Here is a 19,770-nt window from a genome sequence, read left to right as displayed (position 1 = left end):
AGATAGAAAGGAGGAATTGCATTGGGAAGACTCGAAACTTGGAAATGAACGTGGAGTAAGGATGAGCCTCGGTTCACCGCCAACCCCATGATATCATACGCTTTACGAGATATACGATTCTTCAATATATTTATTCAAACGACGACTTCTATATGTATCTAGATGATTCCGCAAATACGTCCTGCTATATATATCGCACATACACAGTTGGGACTGGTTAGTCACCGTGAGAAAGGAAAAGAAAAGCCCTGAAATAGGTGTTGACCTCATATCAGCTAGCAATAAGCTGCCTTGCTTTCTCCCAAAGTCCATGACTTCTGACCACCTTCACGACCGCATATGCCACAAGCCGATACACAACCACAGTAATCCCCAACCACAAAACATTCATCTCGGGATTCGTATTTAGATTATACAAGTCCAACACCTGCGTTCCGGCTGTAATCGGGCACTGCCCATTCGGTAGACGCTCAGCATCCGTGCAAGTAAAAACCTGATAGCGCATAGAATACGGCGCCAAATTCGCAACCGCATATTTTATGGGAGAGATATGATTAATGCCTTGAAGCACATTGTTAAGATTCAAAGACATGACGCCCCCCATGATGGTCGATATGGATAAGACGACTGAAGTAACGTTGACGGAGAATCCGACGTGGTCGAACAACGTGCAGAACATGATTCCGAGTGACTCACCGGCGTTGATGATGGCGAAGCAATTGAATGCAGCGACGAAGAGCATTAGTGCGCTCCGCTCCATGTTGACTGCGTACGCTGCGATGACGCCGAAGAGTATAGATGCGAACATTTCAAAGGGGAGTTCCAGCACAGTGTAGGACAATATGAATGTCTCTGCAGAGTAACAATGATCCTCCTCTTCGCGATAGTATACATCTCGTTCAGGAGGATAGACAGCGATGTTTTGCAGCATGCCGATGAAATACAGCGCTGCAAATTCTTGAACAAAGCCCATCCGAGTTTGTACAGCTGCGTAGTTATTTTTCATGGGGGCAAAGAACAGTGCCATAATGATCGCAATGCCAACTATTTGTGATGTACGTGCCATGATCAGGTCAGGTTGGCGGAAGAAGTTGATCGTCGAGCGATGAAGGACCAGAGGAAAAGTTACACGCAACGGGTGCATTTGCTTTTTAAGGCTACCCAGCTCAGCGGGTGTGGCGATATGGGACGCTTGTCGAGTAACAACAGCATCGTTACTCTGCCACGCTGTGATCAGGTGTTGAACCCTCTTGCGAGTAATTGCCTCGCGGTTTTCTTGTTGTAAATCAACGGTGATAAGGTCCAAAGCAAAATCTGCCGGGCTGGTCTGCGGTGGACAATTATAACCCAAAGAGCCAAAATAGGAAATCATATTCCTTCCCCTGCCCGAGTAGACGGGATACCCTCCTCGAGCCAGAAGTAGCAGATTTGAAAACTGTGGGAAGATATCCGACCTTGACTGATGGATTGTCATGATGAGGGTTCGGCCCTCTGCAGCTAGACCATTCAATACTTCTATGATCGACGTGGCAGTAAACGCATCCAATCCAGAAGTAGGTTCATCAAGAAGTAAAATCTTAGGATCCGCCAATATCTGTATTGCAATAGTAACCCTTCGCTTCTCTCCACCGCTAATGCCCTTGACCAAGTCGCTACCAATGAGATTGTCAGCGCAGTCCTTTAAGCCCATCTTCATGAGGATCTCCTCGGCTCTTCGATTCTTTTCCTTCTTAGACATCCACCTCGGAAGCCGAAGGCCTGCTGCAAAACGAAGACTCTCGCGCACGGTAAGCGACGACATAAGCGCATCGTCATCTTGCGTGACAAAAGAGGTAACGGAGCGAATCACACTCTCACTGGGAATAGCGCCATTATAAGACATGGTGCCCCTGAGTTTGTACTTGGTACCCATCGACTCATGAAGCCTTCGCGCAATGGAATTCAACAATGACGTTTTGCCACTACCGGAAGGACCCATTATCACATTCAACTGGCCGGGATGGAACTCTGTGGTAATTGGCTGCAAAATTGGTATCGTGCGAGACAGTTTCCAGAGATAATCCCTCTTTTTGATCTCGAGGGCATATTTTTCAAGCGCTATAACAACGCGCCGAATGTTTTCCTCTGCCGGACGCGTAGTTACCGCGACTTCCTTAGATTGTTCCTCGCCATCAGATCTGCGAACCTGCGCAATACCCATGGCAAATTTGTTGTATTGCAACAAAAACCCTGCGAGTGTATAGAATCCAATCACGTATGCTACTAGAATCACACATGGTCGCCATATCCAGTTCGACGGCAGCCCCAAGCTCTCAACGATGTATGCACCCGTGTACTGTTTACACGCCGGATCCAGAGGGTCGGTTGAATAGGGGCAATCGTAAAACTGGCCGTAGGGAGGACTGTTTATGCCCATGAACTCGTTGGTGCATAAAGCACCAAACGCATAAAAGGTATAAGCGGTCCATTTCAGCCATCTTGTATAGACGGGAATCTGATTTGACTGCACAAAATATCCACAAGCAAACGATTGAAGGGTGAAAGAAAGATTAGCGACGAGACCGGCGCCAGAGAAGCTGCGGGCAATGCTAACCCCGACAGCTGCAAATGATACTGCGATATAATGGACCAGGATCGAAAGGATCAAGAAGATGAAAAAAGCTGAAGCTTCCACGCGGTATCCTACCATGAAGTAGAAAATAATGGAAAATAGTATTAGAGCCGGGAGGTCCTCAATGAGAAATCGCGCAGCCCGTCGACTGAGGAGAAACCCGGGCACTGTAACAACACCTTCGTTTCGCTCTCGGTCAAAAAGTTGTATGTCGATCGTTAGTCGGAACGTTTCATACGTCAAAACCAAGTATCCATTGAGACTACTGGCCGTGTATAAGCTCCCTTGACGAGAGCGGATCCCAGCCTGGCTCTTATCCAATTGCAAGAATATCCAACCGGTAATAACAGCCATCCCAACAGCTTCGAATATAGTGCCTGCCATGCCCAGAGGGTCTCGGACTGTTGTCTTGAAAGTTCGTGATGTAAGCACATTAAATTCACGACTGAAAGGCACCTTCTTAACCATTCCAATATCCGTATCGTTCCGTGCAGTCATGCGGTGACTTCCGGCTCCATCATCACCTCCTCTCTTTTCTTTCCTTCGCCATGACTCTCGAAGAAAGTTTACTCGGTTCAGCGAAGCAGCTTCTAGTTCTGGTGAACGGTTGTCAATGGCAGCCAGATCGATCAAAAACTCGGCAGGGTTGACGAAGGTCTGCATTTTATACCCAAGTTCGGAAAAATGAGGCAAGGATCCTGATACGGGACCACTGTACAATGGTGAACCTCGAGATAGCAGGATAACATTGTCGAAAAGACTCCAGATTTCAGAACGTGGCGCATGAATCGAGACAATAACCGTGCGACCTTTGCTTGCAAGGCCTTTTAAAGTCCTGATAATCTGGTATGCGCTCGTGGCATCGAGTCCTGAAGAAATGTCTTTTTAGCAACTGTCATCAGCAGATATCTTCAGCATGTACCTGTCGTAGGCTCGTCGCAAAATAATACAGATGGATTGGCCAGCATCTGCACACCAATACTAGTCCGTCTCTTCTCGCCTCCACTGCACCCTTTATGAGCACTACTTCCGATTCGTGTATTTGCGCATTCTTTCAAGCCCAGCTCTAGTATGACCTGTTCCACGATCACTTTTCGTTCGGCTTGCGTTATAGGTGGGGGAAGACGCAAGTCAGCAGCATACTGTAGAGTCTCCCTCACCGTTAGGGTTGGAATAAGCACATCCTGCTGCATCACATAGGAGCTACGCGTATGCGCGATATTGCTATCGCCATTGAATGTTGTTGAACCGGAGGTTTTCAGTCTACTAGACTCCATCCTCCCGGCCATGACATTCAACAAGGACGTCTTCCCCGAACCGCTACTTCCGATGATCGCAGTTAGACTACAGGACGGCATATGCGCATCAACGCTATCAAGTATAGTCTTATAGGATATATCATCGTATGTTTCGGATTTCGGTCGCAGTAGACGTCTCCACGTTTGCTGTAAGGAGGCCTGCCATATTGGAGGTGTCGTGTCGATCTGTACTGTCAAATATTCGACTCGGACATCGACTGGATTGACTGCGTGAAAGGAGAGTGTGGTTGGCACAATGAGTTCGGGACTTGGCGTCTGAGGATTGCTAACGTCCTCCGCAATTTCTAACTGTTTCTTAGAATCCATCGCACAGGAGGCCGTATGGCCAGGTGTAAAATTAATGATTTGACAGTAATTCGTCGAGCTTTGTCTCAAAAAATTGGCAGGCATGTCCCCAATGTGGTCGAGCCAGAGGTATTTAATTAGCCTAATAGTACTACGGTTGGGGCCGGTAATTTTGTTCAGTACGATTTTCTTACAGAGCACAGGGGTTGAAATCCAATGAATTTCTGCCAGTCATATCTGGTTACTAACCTAGTATTTTGCATGGGCATCTTGAGCATCCACTACAGCGTGGCATCTAGCCTGCATGGAATCAATGAGCTTCTTCAAAAACTGCTTAGTGCATCCCAAGCAGCTCGTACAACCTCACGAAGTCGATCATAAGAAAACTGCTCATCATCTGGATATTGTTCTTGAATCCAATCCTTCATCCAGTTCCATACTGCTTCAATTGGATTGAGATCAGGTGAGAATGCTAGCCAATAAATTGGATATATCCCTCGAGAATGAAGCTCTTCGATAGTCTCCTTACTAGTATGGCCAGGTGCCCCATCCTGCATAAATTGAAGCCAGATATCCTCGCGTAATAAGCGAATATAGCCATCAGTAATTGGTATAACCCGTTGACAATATCTCTCCGAATTAATAGTTCCCCATTCCTTCTCCCAGAATAAACACGGACCCTTGTTATTCCCATGAAAAGTAGCCCAAAACACCCATCCACGTTTCCTTGCAGGAGAGGTTCGTATGCAAGTCTCTTCTAACTCTTCACAGCAACCACCCCGGTCATTTTTTCAGTAACTGGGGATTAATATAATCCCTGAAACCTGATTAGTTCTGCGTGTCATGACTAGCAAATATGGCTTCAAGAAAAACCCGCCTTATACGAGCGATACGGTGCCTGCCCCACCTAACCTTATCTACTACATACGTACGTAGTAGTACAACCTGTATATAACGAGTCGGAGGTTTCCTGTTCGTTATAGCCAGACTTTACTGAACAAAGAACATTCTACTATACTAACTCACCTATTAAGGCCAATCAAAGGCATCTCTTGATGCTAAATTATAACAATTCTATATACGACTGGTAGCCGGAGCTGTACGTAGGTTGACTGTTCTGACCTCGGCACATTTCAAAAACGTCAAGCATGTCGGAAGTAATGAATATAGCTACTAACATAAGCACATGTAGCAATTCAAGGGGTAAATCATTCTCTATGGTAGTAGTCAAGATACGACGACCTCGCTATGCATGATTGCTACGAGGCTACTACTTTGGCTGATGCTCTGGGCTGTACAGACTGACCTCCGGACAAGGTAGTCTACTCTGGCGATCAAGCGCCTGTCTATAAACATTCTCTTCTTCCTCCTTCAATCCAGACCCCGTGGGATCCCTGCGCATCAAGAAACTCTGTACACGATGTTCCCTCGACTTCAACTCATCAGTCTGCTGGCGCCGTTTTGCCAGGAGCCGCGCCGACTTTGCATTCATCTCCTGAACCCGTTGATCAAGACCCAATTGAGTCTGTGTAATCCACGAGGCTTGAGCAAAGCCTCCGAAAAGGACTAGTAAGACGATAAAGGATATAAATGTTCCATGCGACACCATCTGTACTTGTTTGGGGTTGTTTCTGTTGCGATAACGTTCCCAATCTTCCCATGTTCCGTTGTTGAAGATCGAGGAATCAGCATCCGCAGAGCATGCATACGTCTTGGGGGATAGTTTCGAGTCTGGATGGTCCGGATGAGTGTGCCATCCGCTCCCGTCTCGGTCGTAGGCTGCTCGTTTTTTGGGATTGGATAGAATCTCGTGAGCGGCTACTACCAGTCTATATCGTTGAAGTCGAACCTCCTCGGAGACGTTTTTCAAAGTTGTCCGATCCTCATTCTGCAGATCCGGGTGATATATCTTCACAAGTTCGTAATAGTACCGCTTCGAGTACGGAGCTGCCGGCTCTTGACGGAGGACCTCGTAAGGGGTGAACGACGGAGTGGTTGGCCATTGATGATCTCCACTGTTGAAGTGTTCGCTATGTACTGATGCATAATGTCGGCTGTACATGTAATCGGATGAGTTGCCCCTCCATGATAACTGGAGGCAACGAGCACGCGATTTCTGACAGGTCAAGGCTTGTATACTGCCGTGGCTAAAGACTGTCTGCTTCCACAACATGATCACATTTCTAGAATAGGATCCAGGCAGTTAGCATAAACTGCCCAGTACCATCCCATGGGTAAGTTCAATCGAAGAGTTGAGGTTGAGAGAGTATTTCTTCTCTTGTCTGACTCTTCGATGCCAAGCCCGTTATGTGCTCACATCACGTGCTATGTGGGTCAGTCTGTGATTTGAGCCAAACCTTGGATTGTTTCTTGGGTTGCCCTAACAGCTTCATCAAATACAAAATGTCGCCGGATACAGATAACCGGGATCGACGGCGGGATTACTCTCGTTCGCGCTCTCCTCGTACAAGTGGCAGTCGAAGGAGACGCGATTATAGCCAGGAAAGGTCTAGGGATTACGACAAGGAACATACACGTCGACGAAGATCTCCAGAACGAGATTCAGAAAAGCGAGATGACTACCGAAGAAGGCGAAGGGACCACCCAGTGAGCTTCGGAAAGGACAGCGACAGACCACGAAGTCGGGAGAAGAGGGATCACGAAACTCGAAGACGCCGACATGATTCATCTGAGCTTGATGAGCGTTCAACACGACGCGACAAACGCCACAGATCACGTTCAAAGGAAACTAGGGGACGTCGAAGGTCTGGAGATAGACGCGATCGTAGTCGCTCTCCAGCAGCGCCAGTCCGATCTCGAGGTCCGTTACCATCTCAAAACGACGCTTTCGAGTCAACAGAGGTCACCAAGACGGGCTCGCCAGCACCAGTGAAAGAGAAGCCCAATTTTGCAAATACCGGGAGACTCGCGGCGGAAAGCAATACAATCGCTGTTAACGGCAGCACGGTAGTTCTCAAGTACCACGAGCCTCCTGAAGCACGCAAGCCGCCAGCAAAGGATGACTGGCGACTTTATGTCTTCAAAGATGAAGATTTGTTGGAAATGGTACAACTAGGCGAACGTAGCTGCTGGCTGATAGGGAGGGAAAAGCTTGTTGTGGATTTTCCCATTGAGCATCCGAGTTGTTCTAAGCAGCATGCAGCTATTCAATTCCGCTATGTGGAAAAGAAGAATGAATTTGGAGACAAGATGGGTCGTGTTCGACCGTATTTGATTGATTTGGAGAGCTCTAACGGGTCTATGGTCAATGGGGATGTTGTGCCTGGTGGTCGATATATTGAGCTACGTGACAAGGACGTTTTGAAGTTTGGTCACAGCACTAGGGAATACGTCCTAATGCTGTCGCAGTCTTGACAGATGGTCGGTACAACTACAATTGCAACTGGAAAGATGATAACCAACAATAAACCGCTATCAATGCAATTAATCATGGTTTAGAAACCGATAATACAGGAATCAGGAATCAGATCGAGCCACTCAGGACGAAAACTTCGAAGATCACTTATTGTCCACTGCGAAGCTCCTCGGCTTTACCCTTGGCCTTGCCCTCCAACTCATGAGCCTTTCCCTTGGCTTCACCAGCGACCTCCTTGGCCTTTCCTTCTGCTTCTTTGCTCTTGACACCCAAGGTCTCCTGAGCTTTGTGTGTTAAGGTTTCTGGAGAAACATTGTTAGCAATAGGACATCATGAAACAATGACCAAGACAGCAGGACCTACCTCCAGTCTCAATACCCTTGACAGCAGCATCAGACACAGTCCGATCGGCCTTCTTGAGTACGTCCTTGGTGGCTTCGACGGGGCCTCGCTGGGTGGCTAATGTTGTAGAGAATGATCGGTAAGCTTGGAAAGAAGTGCTGGTCACGGCAAACCTGGTTGGGGCGACGCGAGTAAGGAAAGACATGATGTGTGCGTTTGGAAGCTATGTCCGTCAGTTCAACCCTTCCCAGTGGAATAGAGTATCAATCAACATACGGGTGGTATTATGGTGAAACGTGTGTTTATCTGGTAGAGTATTTTTGGCTTTAGATAGGGTAAGAGGAAGACGTAGGGATAGCTTCTGGAGATTATATACTCGTCGCCTCTTGCAGCTACGTCACTTACTCTGCTCCATGGTGGATGCAGGCATCAAGGCATCAAACTGCCAGAAATGGGTTGGCCAAATTAGGTTTGTGTCAGAGTTACGTCGTTCCGCAGTCATGGTCTGTATACTCCGCAAAGGGTTAGCGTTAGAGCCTGAGGCTTATTATCACGTGCTTAGTCACGTGCTATTATTGACTTCAAATCTTCCATGTTTGAGTTGGACTGACCCCTGGAAATCGCCCGGCTGGATCTCAAGAGTGTATCTTGATGCCTAGACAAGTCTATATCAAACCCGGGTTTGAGTCAGAGTTCCGGTTTTTCAGTAACCTCTGGATCAAGCATGGCGTGGCGATACATGTGCAGGCACAGAAGACAGCCATAACATCTCGAACATGACAATAACAATAATGACCTGGCTCAGGTAGTCATTCCGCAGTAGTGGAGTTACAGTAAACAAGCTTAATGATCGACCTTTAGAAGCGTCACATGATTTAGAGAATGATCTGAATATCAGTGAGTGAATTTGATGGGGGCCACATGAGCATAAAGATTCCAGAGCCAGTCCTGGGATCAGAGTACTCCCGGTGACGAGTCTCTTAAATTTGACAAGGCTGGGGTCTGGCGCTCTTGAGTCTGCCTTGTCTATATGGTATCCGGAGTAATTGGTCTGGAGATGAGGAGCACCTCAATTTAATTTTCAAAATATTTTAACATTTATGAAACAGACACGAAGCGTCCTTCTTTTGCCAATATACAGAAATCTATTGGCCAGCTAGTCAGTCAGCGGGTGATCTCTGTTCACGGGACTTCAAGTCTGAAGGTCACCAGGGTCTCCGCGCTAGTGACTCAGGAACATTACTTACTTATACTCTTCTTCATCCTCTCTTCCTCTCGTCCCTCGTCCTGTTGATATTCGAATGCCGCCGTTACTAATTCTGGACCATGCCTGCTGCTCGCAAAATCAGACAGTACGGCCTAACAGAGCTGTACATTTCTGCTCCTGAGAAGTCAGTAGAGGTTGAGTAAGTTTTCTTTCTTCGCCTTCTTGCAAATTCGTGCTAATTTGAGGCAGTGTCGTCCTCGTTCACGGCCTCAACGGCCACCCCAAGGATACCTGGACAAGCAAGAGCGGGGACGTTTTCTGGCCTGTTGATATTTTGCCTGAATTCCTGGGAAGCTCGAAAGTGCGCATCTTGACTTATGGCTATAACGCCAATGTCGCCGCTTTCACTGATGGCGCTTCCAAAGATCGCATTCATCACCACGCAGAAACTCTCGCGAGCGAGCTGTATGCTAATCGAAGTCTTCGGGGCTGCCTCGAGCGCCCCATCATTTTCGTCTGTCATTCGCTGGGAGGGTTAGTCGTTAAGCGATGCATGATTGCCTGTCGAAATCACGAGAGCGACAAGTTACGCCATCTTCGCTCCATATACGTCTCTACATTTGGCATCTTATTCTTGGGAACCCCCCATACCGGTTCTGATGTCGCGAAATGGGGCTTGCTGTTACAGAAGATATGCAGTGCTGTCTTCCCCAAGAAGTTCATGGACACCTCCCCGCAGCTGGTCGAAGCCTTGAAATCTAATAATGAAGTCCTCCAGAACATCAACAGATTATTCAACGATTTTTTCAGTCGATTTCATGTCTATTTTTTCCACGAGACAAAACCGCTCGACATGAAGGGAACTCGCGAGTTTATTGTGGACGAGTCCTCAGCTGCTCCAGAGATTGAAGGAGCCGAGCGAATGGGAATAGAAGCAGACCACAGTTCCATGGTCAAGTTCGAAGATGACTGCTCCCCGGGTTTTGAGGCTGTTGCTGAAGCAATCATCCGTTATTCCCGCGAAGCGCCTCCTGTGGTCTCCGGTCGATGGAAAGAAGAAAAGGCTCATGTTCAACTACAAAATAGATCCAAGGCCGACGAACTGACTCGATGTAGGCCGCCCTCCCCTCTCCCCGGCCTTTGAGTTCTATTAACTAACCAACGGTTTAGCTTCAGTCCATATATCTCAAGAAGCTCAGCAGGAAGCAGACATTAGGATGGGTAGGACTCCACAATATTTCCTTACAGATTCTGGCGGGCCTCCGAGCTTGATGACTGCATACGAGGTTGAGGAGGCCGATTCCACCGAACCAAGATGATTGTACATATTTCCTTTGCCCAAGTTCGTTACGACTCATGGTTTGATGTTCTGCAGCCTGCCAGTCTTTTATTTATCCCTACGACCCAGTTCATGATTTGATATCCTCGTTCCCCCAGCCTCTTCTGTTTTTTTTTTTGCAACTCGTGATTTGACATTCTTGTGCTCCTCCAGTCTCTTGTGTACTTTATTATACAAGAATGAAATTGCGTCTCAATACAGTCAAACGACCAGTGAGCTGATTTTCTTTGCTTTTCCCTTGTAGGTAACTCCGTCCCGAATCTCCCTTTGGCCCCAATATTTGCAGACGATCATACACCTCGCATGGCACAGAGCGTCGGGATCCTACCTCCTCCCCCTCAACGTGGTCCACTCTTCGTGGTCCCTCCCGGCTTTCATCCTAATGCTATTTTTGTTGGAATGCAAAAGGAGCTGAACGAGCTCCACGTTCGTCTTTTTAACACTAAAAAAAGGGAAGAGAGGGCATCAGCGGTACTAATTTGCGGAGGACCTGGTTCTGGAAAGTCGCATCTTGCGCGTGAATACGTTCATAGGTATCGCGATGATTTTCCTGGCGGCATTTTCTGGATTGATGCGAAATCAGCTCTCTCAATGTCAACCTGTTACTGGGATGTTGCCCAGGCAGCTGCATTGGCTACTACCTCAACTGATGCTAATATCTTCGTGGAACAAGTTCGTCATTGGTTTGAGTCTAGGGAAGAATGGCTCATTGTATTTGACGGGCTGAATTTTGATGAAGATAGCCAACTGAATGCGTTTAAAAAATATCTCCCCTTCCGCAAAAACACAAGCATTATCTATACCGCCGTGGACAGGACCCTGGCAAAGAAGCAACGACTCTTCGAGCCTTACCGTCTGATGGTACGGCCATTGAAGACCGACCACGCTCGCGAGTTACTCTTTAATGATCTAGACATTGAGAAACCGACTCCAGAACAATACAAGAAAGCAACAGAGATTGTGCACTATTACCAAGGTTTGCCATTAGCAATTCATGCTATCGCCCACAGACTTACGGCAACGAGGAAGCCTATAGAGAGATATCACCTCAATTCACATTTAACTGATCAGCGACTTGCAGAGCCCTTCATGGGCATTATGCAAGATCTTAGGACTCACGAGCACTTCGAAGCCATGAATCTAATCAATTTATTGGCATTCTTCGGGCACCATGTACCAGTGGGTATGATAAGCTGGGGGAGACCCGCACTAGAAGGACAGAATCTACCCATATTGACGAGTAGTCGACCGGGCGAGCCCGGCGATCTTGACACCACATTGGGCGTGTTGATCCAATATGGACTCATTGAGAGGACTTCCGACTCTTATTTTGGCAAATCACTACGACATGATATCAAATCGGAGAGCCCCGAAGGTGAATATTCAGGCTCTGAGTCATTTACAGAAAGTATGACAGCTTCAGGGGTATATCAGAATGCCATTGACGTGGTTAAAATCCACAGCGTTGTGCAAGCATTCTTTCGGGACGAGCTCAAGATTGTTGATGGGAAAAATAAGCAGCAAGTTACTGATGGGGATGCATCCCAGCAACAGACTACGAAATCCGATGGAAAGCCAGCCCAGCATCACAATAGGGGCTCTCAACCGGTAATTAGCTTTTACGCATGGTGGTTACTGAATGCAACCAGGGTTTTTTGTAAATCCTACGAGGTTGCTCGGTATAGAATGTTCCGCGACCGTACAGGGTGTCTTTTCGTGAAGGACCTGCGAGAGTATGAAACTCATGCCGAACGGTTGATGTATCATTACAGGAAGATTGATAATATCTCGATCGTGAAAGAGACGAAACAGCTTCTGAAAGACACAGTGAAGGATATTAGGGTCGAGATTGGCAAAATCTCACCAAACACCTCCGAGGAATCATTCCGCCATGGAAAGTCGATCTTTGACCGGTCCAGCAGTTCATCCTCGGGGCCTTCTTCACTAGAGGATAGTATGGCTTCACATCGCTCAACATGGAACGAAGCAGATTGGGAATCAATTATGGTTCAATCCCCTCTAGAGTTGACCAATCCATATCCGAATCCCCCTAGGGATCCATACCACCTTACACTTGCCAGTATGTATCGACAAAAGCTTGAAGAGCAGAATGATGGTTATCTAAGTGATCGTGAAGCGGACTCCAGAACCAAATCACGTCGCTCATCGGCGGATTCATCGCGGTATAGTCATAACACTGAGATGCCACCACCAGCTGCTCCAGTCGTTTCCGTTGATGGGCCGGCGCCTGTGGTAGTACCTACTCCGGCACCTGGTGAAGGTGAAGGTGAAGGTGAAGCAGGTTGGGAAACTGTTCAGAGAAAGAAAAAAGGAAGTAAATCTCAGGACTCACCCAAGAAAAGGCCCAGATTTCGTGGCAGACTCAGGGATCTGGGATCATTTCGACCTTCGCCTATCACCAAAATGTCATCTGCACAAGGGGAGGGCTCTATGAGTCGTATTTCCTCTGGATCTAGCGATAGGAGAAACCCCACTCCTACCAACGCAAAGGAGATGCTGGCCTCGTTTCATAAACCCGATGCGCGCAAACAGGTGGAACATACGGACCAAAAGTCGAATCAGTCTCCCTGGATTTTACCAGTCGTCTCTCCTCCAGCAACAGAGCCTTCGGCTGAGAACCCATCTCAAAGTGCTCCGAGTATATTATGTCGACGCAACAATTCCTGGTCTAAACCGAGACCTAAGAGTACGATAGAGAATAGATCTGATCTTCAAGCGGAGCTCAGATCAAGTAGCGGACAGAGCAGCTCCATACCATCACCCGCGTTGGTCGACATTGGGAGAGATCATCGTCTGAATCGTTTAAGTCATAGTGATCCTTCTTTGGTGAGGGGAGAGCGATCATCTCCCAATATCAATTCAGCCCCGGGGTCTCGAAATCATTCTCGGAATTCTTCTTCTAGAACCCTGATACCGTTTAATCGTGAATATTTGAGGAATTCTATGCCCCCTCCTCCTCCCCCTCTTCCGTCACAATCGTCCAAGCTGAACCCGACACACCCGGATTTTGCTCCACGCCTCAGTACCACGAATCTTAGCGCTGGAAATCTTAGACATGCCCCCGTTCCAGAAGCTGGCGACGCACAAGTAAGAAATAATCGGATACGGCAGCAAGTCCCAGAGGTGTATCAAGCTTCTCTCATTTCTACATCACCACCTCGACAAGCTATGCCGGGGGGATATACATCTGAACCGCTTTCGGCGGCAATGTCTCGCGATCCGTCTGGACAGTCTCGCTCCTCGTGGCAGACTGACCCTGTTCCTGTTACTCATCAGCTACCACCGCAGCCACCTGTTGCATATGCGTCTCAGCTACCTACCTCACCAACTTATACTGTTGTATACGCACCACAAAGTAATACAGCTGGCCAAGCAGCCGCGTATGCTGTGCCTATTGCTGCACCTGCGCCCCTCGAATATCTCACCACCCGCTTCGATTATGGTGGCGAACCCGATACAGCAAACGGAGGGTCAATAATCAATAGCCCAGCAGTGAATCAAAGCATATTCTTCGGTGAACACGAGGTAGATGTAGACGAAGCACGTCGGCGGGTTATGGATTGGAATCAACATCAATCACCTGCGGTAATGTACGATGCTCGAACCGGACAGCCATTCCTAGCAGCACCGCGCATGCAAGCTCAAAGGTCTGATCCGGGAACCGTCCTATCCTTGCCTGTGGCTGCTGTTCCACTACAGGTGCCCATTACGAATATTGCTGGTCGATCGAGATCAGGGAGTTCGCCTGATCCGGTCTACTCTGGAATAGGACTGGGACTGGGTATCGATCCTCGATAGTCATCTCGGATTGCTGAGGTTCTTCCTTGTCACTTTTATTTCTATAAATTGACTTGTTTTCATATTTCTTTTTCTTCTTTTTCTTTTTCTTTTTCTCTTTCTTTTTCTTTAAATCTGCTTTGCTGATACCCTTTTAATCATACTGCATGGTGTTACGGTGAAGTTATTGAAAAAGAAACAAACTATTTGCATATACGGCTTCGATGGAATCCATTATTTGTTTTGTTTTCCTTTTCTTGTTTTCAATTTCATGTGCATTGGAGTTCTCCTATATGGAAAGAAAAGAAGGAAATGGGAAAAGAGACGGCGAATGCATGGGATGGATGTCATGGCATTTGCATTGACTCGGTGTCCAAACAAAAGACTTGTATATAAATGACATGAGGAATAGGAGTTGGGATGATTGATTTTATGATTGCTTGGCCTTGACAGTAAAAAGGGACACCCTAATTCAAACATGCGCTTTGTTTGCCTCAGCATCGTCTTAAAAGGGGGGAATAGAGAAAGAAAAAAAAAGCACAACTTTCTTTCAGCAAAGTTTAACGCCCTCGATATACCGGTTTGCGCTTCTCTGCGAATGCCAACAGAGCCTCAAGTCTATCCTCCGTATCCACCACCTGTGCATAAGCCGAATTTTCAGCCTCTTCGCCTTTCTCATATTGATTCACAGCTTGTAACGCTGCTTTGATAGCCAATGGACCCCCCTCACAAATATCCAGAGCAAGCTTGATACCCTCATGCAAAACCTTATTCCGTGCGACGCCTTCTTGCTTCTCTTCTTCGGGTGTGACTTCAACTAACCGGTCGCACAGACCGAGGAAATATGCCTCTGGACCCGAGACTTTTCGACCCGTGAGAATTAGATCTCTCGCGCGACTTTGTCCAATCAACCGAGGAAGGCGATAAGTGCCGCCGGCACCGGGGATGATGGCAATTCGAGTTTCGGGCAATCCCACGATACTGGTTGATCCGAAGACGCGAAGTTGAGTACCCAAGGCTAATTCGAGGCCGCCTCCGAGTGCTATTGAAGAAATCGCGGAGATTGTAGGAATGGGCAGAGCCTCAAGGCGTGATAATGTACCGCGAAGTTTTGTCAGGAACGCGTTCGTCCTATAACATGTAAAGATCAGCAAGTCGGACACTAGAGAATTGGAGAAAAGAATATTTACTCTTCTTTGCTCATCCCCTTCCTCTCCTTTAAATCAGCCCCCGCACAAAAAGCCGAATCCGCATTACTAGCAAGCACCAAAGCCCTCGTCGGTCCATTCCCTTGTTCGGCACTAATAGCATCAACCTGAAACCTCAATGCATTTAGTAACTCCTTTGATATCGCATTTCTAGCCTTCGGTCTATTGAGTAGTAAGACGCGCACATATCCCGATCCAGGTGCGGGGACTTGTTGTACGTTGATTGTAGCTGTTCCATCTCTAGATGATGGGGTAGCTGTGCTGTTTGTCCGGATTTGGGAATAGGTCGTATTGCGTGAGAATGAAGATGTCGCCGTCGACCGAGTCGGTCGGATTATCGAAAAGACAATTGCGCCTCGTGGTGGCATGTTGTATGTTATACCTAAGAAGAGAGTAAGAGGAGAAGGATGCACTCCGTAGGTAGATGTTCTGGAGAAGCTGAAGCTGGGGTGAAAGTAATGCGGGGAAATCACAAATGTCATACAATACCCACATGCCGCCTCGGTTACCGACGGGAAACATCAATCTGATAAGGAAAAATTCATTATTTGTACACAAACCAATCTCTATAATATGGTATCTCTAGCGCCCAAATGTATATCAAATATCTACAGTGAATAAAGAGCCAAAACCGAATCCTATATATCAGGATGCATATACCGTGCAACGTATGCTCGGACCTCATCGTCCGAGGGCCATGGTCCCCAGACTGCCGTACTCTCAATAAGGTCGTACGCCTCTTCAACCCGGCCGTCGCTGAATATCGGGCGAGACTCTGATTTGACTTCTTGTTCCTCGCCGATATGATAATAAGAATCGAGAGGTGCCTTTCGACCCACTGTAGACTCCGGTTCGCGCTGAGGTATCTTGAGCTCATTCAAATCTTCAAGGAATACTCTGACAGCAGTCAACGTGCGCCGCAACATTCTTCTACCACCCCGACGTTGATCAGATGCTTCGGCGATTTCTGACGCATACCGACTCATCCACTCAAGCAGATTAAGAATGCCATCGTGGTCTTCAGCAGTTCCGAGAGCTCTGATGAAGACATGCAATGCAGAAGGAGTAGGAACCTGAACCATATCCGGCACATGGGATCCAAGCTGCGCATTCAATTCTGGCTCGCTGGTATTCAGGCTAGGACTGGAGTCCAGCATAGGGTGAAACGGGAGCACAAGGCGATCAAAATAAGACTTTAAGACTCGAATGCCCTGGTGAACAAATGACTCGAAGTCAGTTGGAATGCTGACGTACAACTCGTCATTGTGTCTTTTAGTTCTGTGTGCCAAGTGCAAGCTTTCGTCGGCTGCGTGAACACTTTGAATTCCGACACCGACTGCTTGCGCAAAAACTTGACAGAGGACAATGAACCCCTCCATCCCAGGCTCAAGTTCCAGCTCCTGCATCCAACGAATCAATTCATTTGCCTCGTACCAAGCGAAGTACCAATGAACATGTGGTTTGACCAATCTTTCTTCCGTTGGTCCCCTTGGTGAAGCCAAAGCCCTAAGCAACGGTAACCATGCTGTCACCCGCCGCGGCCGCGTCACATGTAAGAGTTCAACGGCGTGCGATAATGTTTGTGGATGGCCATTCCCGTTACCTTCCCGTAGGACATCTTCATCGGAGAAGAATGTGCTCGTATCGACCACGAGCTGCGACGGTCGCTGTGTTAGGATTGGGAAAAGATCTGCTTTACGAAAGCGATGTCCGGGACATGGCAATTGCGACTGGGCACAAAAAAATGCAATAATTGAGTCGAAGAGGCTGGGTTTCATTGCTTTCAAAGTTTCGAAATTCTCCTCCTCAAGGTCCCCAACATAAAGAGTACTTATTGCTTTCGTTTGTTTTGGGCTCAAGAAAGCAGCTATGTATCTCAATCCCGTTGAAAAGTTCGGAGAAAACCGTAGCAACAGAGCAACGAAATCAGGTCCCGGTAAGATCCCTTGCAATATCATTCGCTCAAGTAATGCTTCAAGTGTGGGCGGCTCTGTAGGGACATACGTCACGTCGCGAGCTGAGCTAGGCTCCGGATAGACCTCGAACCCATCTCCTGGAAGGGGCCCATTCTTAGTGGTTATACAGTGACTTTCCTTCTTATAAATCAACTTTCGGGCCATTGCATGGTAGACTGGTTCACTGGGAATAGAACAGCGACTCTCATACGATAGAAAACACGCCCAGGCCTCCCGTAATGTGCGAGTTGCACGTATTCGACTTGCCCAAATCGTCGAAACTACCTTGGACTCTTTAATACCAGATCCCAATGACTTTTGTGGCCTCGCCAGACTCCGCGTCTGGATTGTGGGAGTGCCATCTGTGTCCCAGCCCGCAAGAATTGCAGCTACGTCATCCCAGGAAGAGCGACCATAGCCAGCTTCTGTCATCTGAGACAACACTTGCATTGCGCGACTATACATGCCCTCGTTGCCACGTTCTGAGTCAATACCCATCCGAGCTTCTTTCCATGGAGGCCAAGAAAGTGCCTTTTGTTCGGCAAATATCCTTTCTGCCGGGGTCTTTACATGTGCAAGTTGTACTGCCATAATGGCCTGATAACCTAGGCGGCTGACTGGTATGACAGGGTTGTGGGCAGCCATGGCTTTCAGTAATTCGAATTGTGCTTGTTGCTGGATAGATGCAGATATGTATGGCTGTACCCTTGAAGGTATCCCCAATAGTCTGAGGCACTTATTGAAACCCTCAGCTCGGAGTCTATTAATTTCCCAGACCATTCGTTTTGATTCACTGAGGGGAAGTAAATGAATGAGATAGAAGGCGTAGGCCTGAGCAATATTGAATTGCGCCGCCGGCAGCATTTCACGGGCTCTTTTCAGCAAGATCGTTACTAAAGGACCAGCTTCCTTAGAAGTTAATGTGGCAACATCAGACTCAAACTGAGTACTTGCGACAGTCGAGTCCCCCTCCAATATCGTTGAGTTGATGGGTTGCCGAAGGAGATAAGACAAGGAATAAGAAAGAAGTATCCGGTACGCTCGCACATCAAGATGAGGCCGATGAAGAAGAATTTTCAGAACAAACAGTGGTGTTCGTCGTCGGACCGAGTTACGACTATCCCAAAGAAAAAGCCTCATCGCAGCTCTAGACGACCCCTTAGGAGCAAGAATCCAAGCCCAGGCCGCGACATCTTCTGGGAAATAACCTTTTTTGGACAGAGTCCGGAGCGTCTCCGTATCGAAAATATTAGATAGTCCAGCCAACTCTTGTATATCCGTATTCGTACTTGGGGTTTGCGACCTCAATGCCAACAAATATTTTTGCAGGATTCGTGACAAAGAATTGGTATTCACGTAGCCGCCATGTCTGATGTGAGGCAAAGACTCGGTAAGAGTGTTAAGAAATTCCTCCTCGAGATCCGCCTCATCATCAAGATGAGTTTCTTCTGAGGTACGTGTTTCCTTCTCGAGAACTGCCTCCTCCCAAGGATTGCTATCTTCCCAAGGGCTTGTTTCCTCCAAAGCATGAGGGGACAGCGCTGCTGTCTGGTCTTTAACGGCGCGGCGACCGATATCTGATACGTCAGTCGAGTTTGAATCTCCCGGAGCGTCCACATGTCCGTAGGCAGGTTGCTTGATGCCATTCCATTGGCCCGTTACTGATATAGAAGTCGCTATCGATTTAGTTGAGGCCTCTGCGGCATTCGAGACAAAAGAATTCACCGCCCTTACACGCAGGTCCTTCCAGAAGGCCAACGGGTCCCGGGTAACGTTCGATGTATCATAATGGGAGGCATCTCTTGAAGCTGCCACGGAATCTTGTGAATAAAGTCGAATGTGAGTGCGTGCGCATCGGACACAATGCTTCTGTAGTAGATGGTATGAGTTCTATAAAAGGTCTGGTCAGTCCGCTATGTCCGAGTAATGTTAATCGCCTGGTATGTGCCAACCTGACTTGATGTGCTTCTGCATGACTGCAAACTTGACAATGCCCTTAGCCCCGAGCTGTAAGAGGCATTATTCAAGATAGATGACATCCATGAGAATGTCCTTGAGCCTTAAATAGACCAAGTAATAACACATCCACTGACGTGTGCCTCCTATATAGAAAAAAATCCTAACAAAAGCCGAATTGATAGTTTGAGAAGCTCTTTGTGGAAAGAAAGAGAACGACAAAATAAGAAATCCAGACAGAGAAGGAAAGATGGATGGCCGCGGAACCAATCAGCGACGTGGAGTTATTTCTGGCGTCTAAGGCTAGCTCCTCACGTGATAGCAAGCTTGTGAGTGGCTGGCGGTCCCGGCGTCACAGGTTCTAGCGCTAAGCC

The 19,770-nt window shown here is 47.6% G+C and overlaps 7 protein-coding genes across 9 annotated transcripts, besides 3 other annotated features; 2 read left to right on the top strand and 5 right to left on the bottom strand.

Moving 5' to 3' along the window:
• Nucleotides 1-163: 163 nt before the first annotated feature.
• On the bottom strand, nt 164-4,236 carry TSTA_027430 (ABC efflux transporter, putative; the record flags this gene model as incomplete). The annotated part of the gene is made up of 2 exons (XM_002479837.1): nt 164-3,480; nt 3,534-4,236. 2 exons carry the CDS (start codon nt 4,234-4,236, stop codon nt 272-274), a joined length of 3,912 nt encoding a protein of 1,303 aa, XP_002479882.1. The 3' UTR covers nt 164-271.
• A 302-nt stretch (nt 4,237-4,538) lies between these two features.
• TSTA_027420 (Hsp40 co-chaperone Jid1, putative) lies at nt 4,539-6,388 on the bottom strand (the record flags this gene model as incomplete). Its single annotated transcript, XM_002479836.1, has 2 exons — nt 4,539-4,766; nt 5,522-6,388. 2 exons carry the CDS (start codon nt 6,386-6,388, stop codon nt 4,539-4,541), a joined length of 1,095 nt encoding a protein of 364 aa, XP_002479881.1.
• Nucleotides 4,548-4,964: a mobile genetic element.
• Nucleotides 4,596-4,961: a mobile genetic element.
• A 230-nt stretch (nt 6,389-6,618) lies between the features above and the next one.
• On the top strand, nt 6,619-7,674 carry TSTA_027410 (FHA domain protein SNIP1, putative; the record flags this gene model as incomplete). Its single annotated transcript, XM_002479835.1, has 2 exons — nt 6,619-7,566; nt 7,594-7,674. The coding sequence occupies 2 exons, from the start codon at nt 6,619-6,621 to the stop codon at nt 7,672-7,674; spliced, it is 1,029 nt and encodes a 342-aa protein (XP_002479880.1).
• Nucleotides 6,826-8,331, bottom strand: TSTA_027400 (LEA domain protein). Of its 2 annotated transcripts, XM_002479833.1 has the most exons (3): nt 8,210-8,270; nt 7,955-8,156; nt 6,826-7,893 (listed from the first exon to the last, which is right to left on the bottom strand). In XM_002479833.1, the coding sequence occupies exons 2-3, from the start codon at nt 8,136-8,138 to the stop codon at nt 7,739-7,741; spliced, it is 339 nt and encodes a 112-aa protein (XP_002479878.1). In that variant the 5' UTR covers nt 8,139-8,156; nt 8,210-8,270; the 3' UTR covers nt 6,826-7,738. The 2 variants fall into 2 exon arrangements, with proteins under 2 accessions (XP_002479878.1, XP_002479879.1); XM_002479834.1 differs by having other exon boundaries at nt 7,955-8,331.
• A 217-nt stretch (nt 8,332-8,548) lies between these two features.
• On the top strand, nt 8,549-14,298 carry TSTA_027390 (LipA and NB-ARC domain protein; the record flags this gene model as incomplete). 2 transcript variants are annotated; one of them, XM_002479831.1, is made up of 6 exons in its annotated part: nt 8,549-8,982; nt 9,043-9,339; nt 9,390-10,252; nt 10,311-10,426; nt 10,658-10,691; nt 10,724-14,298. In XM_002479831.1, the coding sequence occupies exons 2-6, from the start codon at nt 9,260-9,262 to the stop codon at nt 14,296-14,298; spliced, it is 4,668 nt and encodes a 1,555-aa protein (XP_002479876.1). In that variant the 5' UTR covers nt 8,549-8,982; nt 9,043-9,259. The 2 variants fall into 2 exon arrangements, with proteins under 2 accessions (XP_002479876.1, XP_002479877.1); XM_002479832.1 differs by having other exon boundaries at nt 8,549-9,339.
• On the bottom strand, nt 14,239-15,880 carry TSTA_027380 (mitochondrial methylglutaconyl-CoA hydratase (Auh), putative). Its single transcript, XM_002479830.1, has 2 exons — nt 15,468-15,880; nt 14,239-15,408 (listed from the first exon to the last, which is right to left on the bottom strand). The coding sequence occupies exons 1-2, from the start codon at nt 15,851-15,853 to the stop codon at nt 14,838-14,840; spliced, it is 957 nt and encodes a 318-aa protein (XP_002479875.1). The 5' UTR covers nt 15,854-15,880; the 3' UTR covers nt 14,239-14,837.
• Nucleotides 14,363-14,408: a sequence feature (A-rich).
• Nucleotides 15,881-16,013: 133 nt separating the features above from the next.
• Nucleotides 16,014-19,414, bottom strand: TSTA_027370 (uncharacterized protein; the record flags this gene model as incomplete). Its single annotated transcript, XM_002479829.1, has 2 exons — nt 16,014-19,260; nt 19,393-19,414. The coding sequence occupies 2 exons, from the start codon at nt 19,412-19,414 to the stop codon at nt 16,124-16,126; spliced, it is 3,159 nt and encodes a 1,052-aa protein (XP_002479874.1). The 3' UTR covers nt 16,014-16,123.
• Nucleotides 19,415-19,770: the final 356 nt, after the last annotated feature.

This window comes from Talaromyces stipitatus, genomic scaffold (genome assembly GCF_000003125.1).
Source record: "Talaromyces stipitatus ATCC 10500 scf_1105507295541 genomic scaffold, whole genome shotgun sequence".
NCBI lineage: Eukaryota > Fungi > Ascomycota > Eurotiomycetes > Eurotiales > Trichocomaceae > Talaromyces > Talaromyces stipitatus.
The sequence above is the reverse complement of the archived record's forward strand: the minus strand, read 5'-3'. Positions and strand labels throughout refer to the sequence as shown.

Excerpts from the sequence above, each read along its gene's own strand:
- TSTA_027400 (XM_002479834.1), bottom strand. The coding sequence starts at position 8,138 with ATGTCTTTCCTTACTCGCGTCGCCCCAACCAGGTTTGCCGTGACCAGC. Across the intron at positions 7,894-7,954 it reads CAAGGGTATTGAGACTGGAG|AAACCTTAACACACAAAGCT; the intron begins GTAGGTCCTGCT and ends ATGTTTCTCCAG.
- TSTA_027380 (XM_002479830.1), bottom strand. The coding sequence starts at position 15,853 with ATGCCACCACGAGGCGCAATTGTCTTTTCGATAATCCGACCGACTCGG. Across the intron at positions 15,409-15,467 it reads AAGGGGATGAGCAAAGAAGA|GACGAACGCGTTCCTGACAA; the intron begins GTAAATATTCTT and ends TACATGTTATAG.